This window comes from Pyrus communis, chromosome 5 (assembly GCF_963583255.1).
Source record: "Pyrus communis chromosome 5, drPyrComm1.1, whole genome shotgun sequence".
In the NCBI taxonomy this organism is placed as follows: domain Eukaryota; kingdom Viridiplantae; phylum Streptophyta; class Magnoliopsida; order Rosales; family Rosaceae; genus Pyrus; species Pyrus communis.
The window spans coordinates 8,907,836-8,911,446 of NC_084807.1; the positions used below are offsets into that span (position 1 = coordinate 8,907,836).

General features: G+C 33.4%; 1 protein-coding gene across 1 annotated transcript; it reads right to left on the bottom strand.

Annotated features, from left to right (window-relative positions):
• Positions 1-1,264: 1,264 nt before the first annotated feature.
• On the bottom strand, positions 1,265-2,830 carry LOC137734778 (protein transport protein Sec61 subunit beta-like). Its single transcript, XM_068474064.1, has 2 exons — positions 2,705-2,830; positions 1,265-1,700 (listed from the first exon to the last, which is right to left on the bottom strand). The coding sequence occupies exon 2, from the start codon at positions 1,695-1,697 to the stop codon at positions 1,446-1,448; it is 252 nt and encodes an 83-aa protein (XP_068330165.1). The 5' UTR covers positions 1,698-1,700; positions 2,705-2,830; the 3' UTR covers positions 1,265-1,445.
• Between the last annotated feature and the right edge of the window lie 781 nt (positions 2,831-3,611).

The following is a 3,611-nucleotide window of genomic DNA, read 5'->3' on the forward strand; positions in this document are numbered from 1 at the left end:
AAGTAGTTTTTAGGGTCAACATATATAGAAAGAGTCAAGTGAGAGTTTATGAGAGTAGTGTTCTTATACCTCAAGAAAGATAATAGTACTCTTTCCACTTGCACTTTTCATGTGAGATTAGAGAGATCTTCTATGTTATCAAAACACAACTAAGTATATCATGTGTCATAAATAATTAGAGAAAAGTTCTTTTTCAAATGTACCTCCACTTCCACTTGTGTGTTGAGCCTCCACTTCCACTTGTGTACTGAGCAATATTCCAAGTACATTGAAAAATATCTTGTGAGATTGAATGTGCACCGCGATGGTGATTAGTCGAGGGGTAGACTTCTACATGCCCTTGACATCAAAACTCGTTATTTATGAAAGCCGAATTGAAAGTCTCTTAAGCCATTTTTAGTTATGAAAGGGAAAACATAGTCCGGGCTATAATTGGGCTCATTTAGTCGGTCTGAGATGGAAGTTGGTGCCATAGCCAATGGTTCGGCTTAAGTTCTATCACTCGAGCACCCGACCAATGCTCATAAGACGATGCGCATAACAGTTGCCAACATAACACCGAAGAAACAACAGTCAATAAATATATGGTATGTTAAATGGTAAATCTCGTCAAACCGCACCGAAGTCTTTTCAGTTAAAACTGCACGTTAGATGGGGTCCATTTTTAAGCAACTAAGACCATTTTCAAAGAAAATATCAAATTATAACAATCAAATTACCATGGATGGATAATGTGACAATATGAAGTCTTATTTCAAATTTTGCACTTTTCCAACCGAATTATCCAATGCTATTTTATTATTTAAATAAAATTTTAAGTAGTTGTAATTATTTAAAAAATGTTGAAACCAAATTTTATTTGTTGAAATGTTAGTGAAATAAGAGACCCACAAATAAAATGAATTAAAAACAAATTTGACATCGATGTCAAATTTGACTCTAAACTACAGAACCTTAAAATACAATCATTAAATAACACTTCGATTAGAAAGACTTGATGTCAAATATGCACAATAGTATTCCACTTAAAATTTTGAGATGCTCTAAATATGTGTCCCAACCCACAACAGCTTTAGGAAGGCATTGCAGTTGATTTACCATCAAATAGTATTACTCAAAACTCGCCGCACACGTACAAGGAAATTGATTTTTGCACGCCCATTTTCACTTATTGCACATCGTTATATGTTTCTAGCCATTGGATTGAAAGAAAAATCAAAATATGAATGGGCAAATATAAAAGGTGGCATGAAAACCGCGAAAATGTAGAAGTGAAGGGCCTAGAATTCCATCAAGTAAAGCAATCTCAGAACCAAAATTGCCTAAAACTCTGTTTCAACCATTCACATAGTACAAAGAAACCTTACAAAACCCGAGTCTACTGATTCATGATCCATAAAACACCATATATAATTTTGTTTTCCCATTGTTAGCAGCAATCTTCTCTAAGCCTCTCTACGGACAAAGTAAAGCTTACCCATGACATGAAGAACGGCAACAAAGGCGATGAAACCAATGCTCATGATGAGGACAACATTCGGGGAGATCTTGAGTCCCGGGGCATCATCTGTGTAAAACTGGAGCATCGTCCCTGCTGCACCTCCTGAAGCACCACCACTCGTCGTCCTCCTTCTCCTCATGCTTGCAGTAGCTGCTGCACTTCCTCTTGGGGGAGCTGCTCCACCGCCTAGAACCATTTTCTATAACACCAAATCGAATTAGAATCTCAATTCAACATACATGATACAAAACTAAAAGAATAAGAAATTTAAAACAGGGACAAAGAAAACTTATGACAGAGGATTTTAGCCGTATTCAACTCTCTGTGAAACAAAAAAATTATAGCAACTCATTCAAAATCGAAGATTCTACTGTAACTGAAGTTGGGCACCACAAGCAAAATGGCATTGAATTTGATTAACCACTGAATTAAATATCCAATCAATGGCAAACAACCGAAGTGTTATTTACTGACTCATTTGAAGGCTTTGTGATTAAGAGTCAAATTTGACATAATGTCAAATTTATTTTTAATTCATTTTAATGGTGGATCCCATATTCCACTAACATTTCAACTAATAAAAATTTCGTTTCAACATTTTTTAATAATTACAACCATTTAACGCTCTATTTATATAAAAAAATAAAATTTGACAATCGGTTAAAGAAGTACAAAATTTAACATAAGACTTTGGATTGCCATATCAGCCATCAATTATAATTTGACTCTTATAATTTCAAAATTCTTTTTGGAGATGGTCTAAATATCTAGTCTAAACTAAAAGCACCCATTAGAGATTCAAACAAAAAGAAATGATAACAACATCAGAGATCTAGAGAATTGCCGAATCCAAACGAAAAATCAAATTAAAGAAGCATCAAAATATCATTTAGATTGCAAATTAACCATTGCAATTTATCTAATCAATCAATTTATAATTCAAATTACCCAAAAAATTAAAAAATGAATCGAAAAGTCATACGATTACATAGAAATTAATAGACCCTAAACTCAATTGACCCATGAAAATTTTGAATTATACACAAAAAATCAGGTCCGAGAATCAGATCCAAGATACAATACGAAAGCAATACAAAGAATTCGCAAAATTAAATCACCATAAAATTATAAAATTGAAGATTACATGCAGCGGATCAACGATCGTACACGAAGAAATGGAAAGAGAGGGAGATGGAGACGAACCTGAGTCGACTCGGTGGAGAGAACGAGTTGGAATGCTGAGGCTTATCGAGGCTGCTGCTTTTGAGAGTTTGAAGATCCGGAGAACGTCTTTTGGACTACGATGGGATGAAAGTTCCGTTTTATATGGGGAGTGCAAACGCGTTGCGGGTCCCTTTTGTCTACGTGGCTTACTGGTTGACGCTTCCACGCCGACTCTTCCAATTAGTTTCTGCCACGTAGAAGGCCAAATACGAGTGCCTTTATTTTATTTTATTATTATTTGTAATTTTACACGTCAAATTTGAATAGGAAAATTCAGGAGAGGGAAGATGTACACGAACAATGCTATAGTGTGGACGTTTTCACGAAAAGACGACTCTTGCTATTTTTCAGTTCAAACGTTTTAGAGAAAATTTCAATTATCTTTAAACTTTAACTCCATTGAAATATTTTTTAAATAAAAATATGTGATCATTGGTTCCTTAATTTATCAAAACATGCAATTATATTTTTTTTGTCAACTTTGTTAGAATTTTTGTAAATCATGTATCACATATTTAATTAAGTGAAAAATATAGAAAACCAAATGACAAAAATTGTCGGAGCCGGCCCTGATTAGACCATCTCCAACTCTTGGCCTAAAACCTAAAATTTTTAGCCTATAAAATTTAGGTTTTAACCCAAAAACAGCTTTTCTGCTTCAACTCTTATAACCTAAACTTTTAGCCCCAATTTATTAAAGAGTGAAGTTAGGCTAATTTTATTTTTAAATTAACTTTTAAAAAAAATTATATAAATTGTCCTAAATTAATTTTATGAACATTTTAACCTAAAAATATTTAAATTTTGATAAACATTGGAAAATCACTAAACCGACACATGAAACTCATGAAATACTATAAAAGAATATGAAACACATAATTTTAAT

Excerpts from the sequence above, each read along its gene's own strand:
- LOC137734778 (XM_068474064.1), bottom strand. The coding sequence starts at position 1,697 with ATGGTTCTAGGCGGTGGAGCAGCTCCCCCAAGAGGAAGTGCAGCAGCT.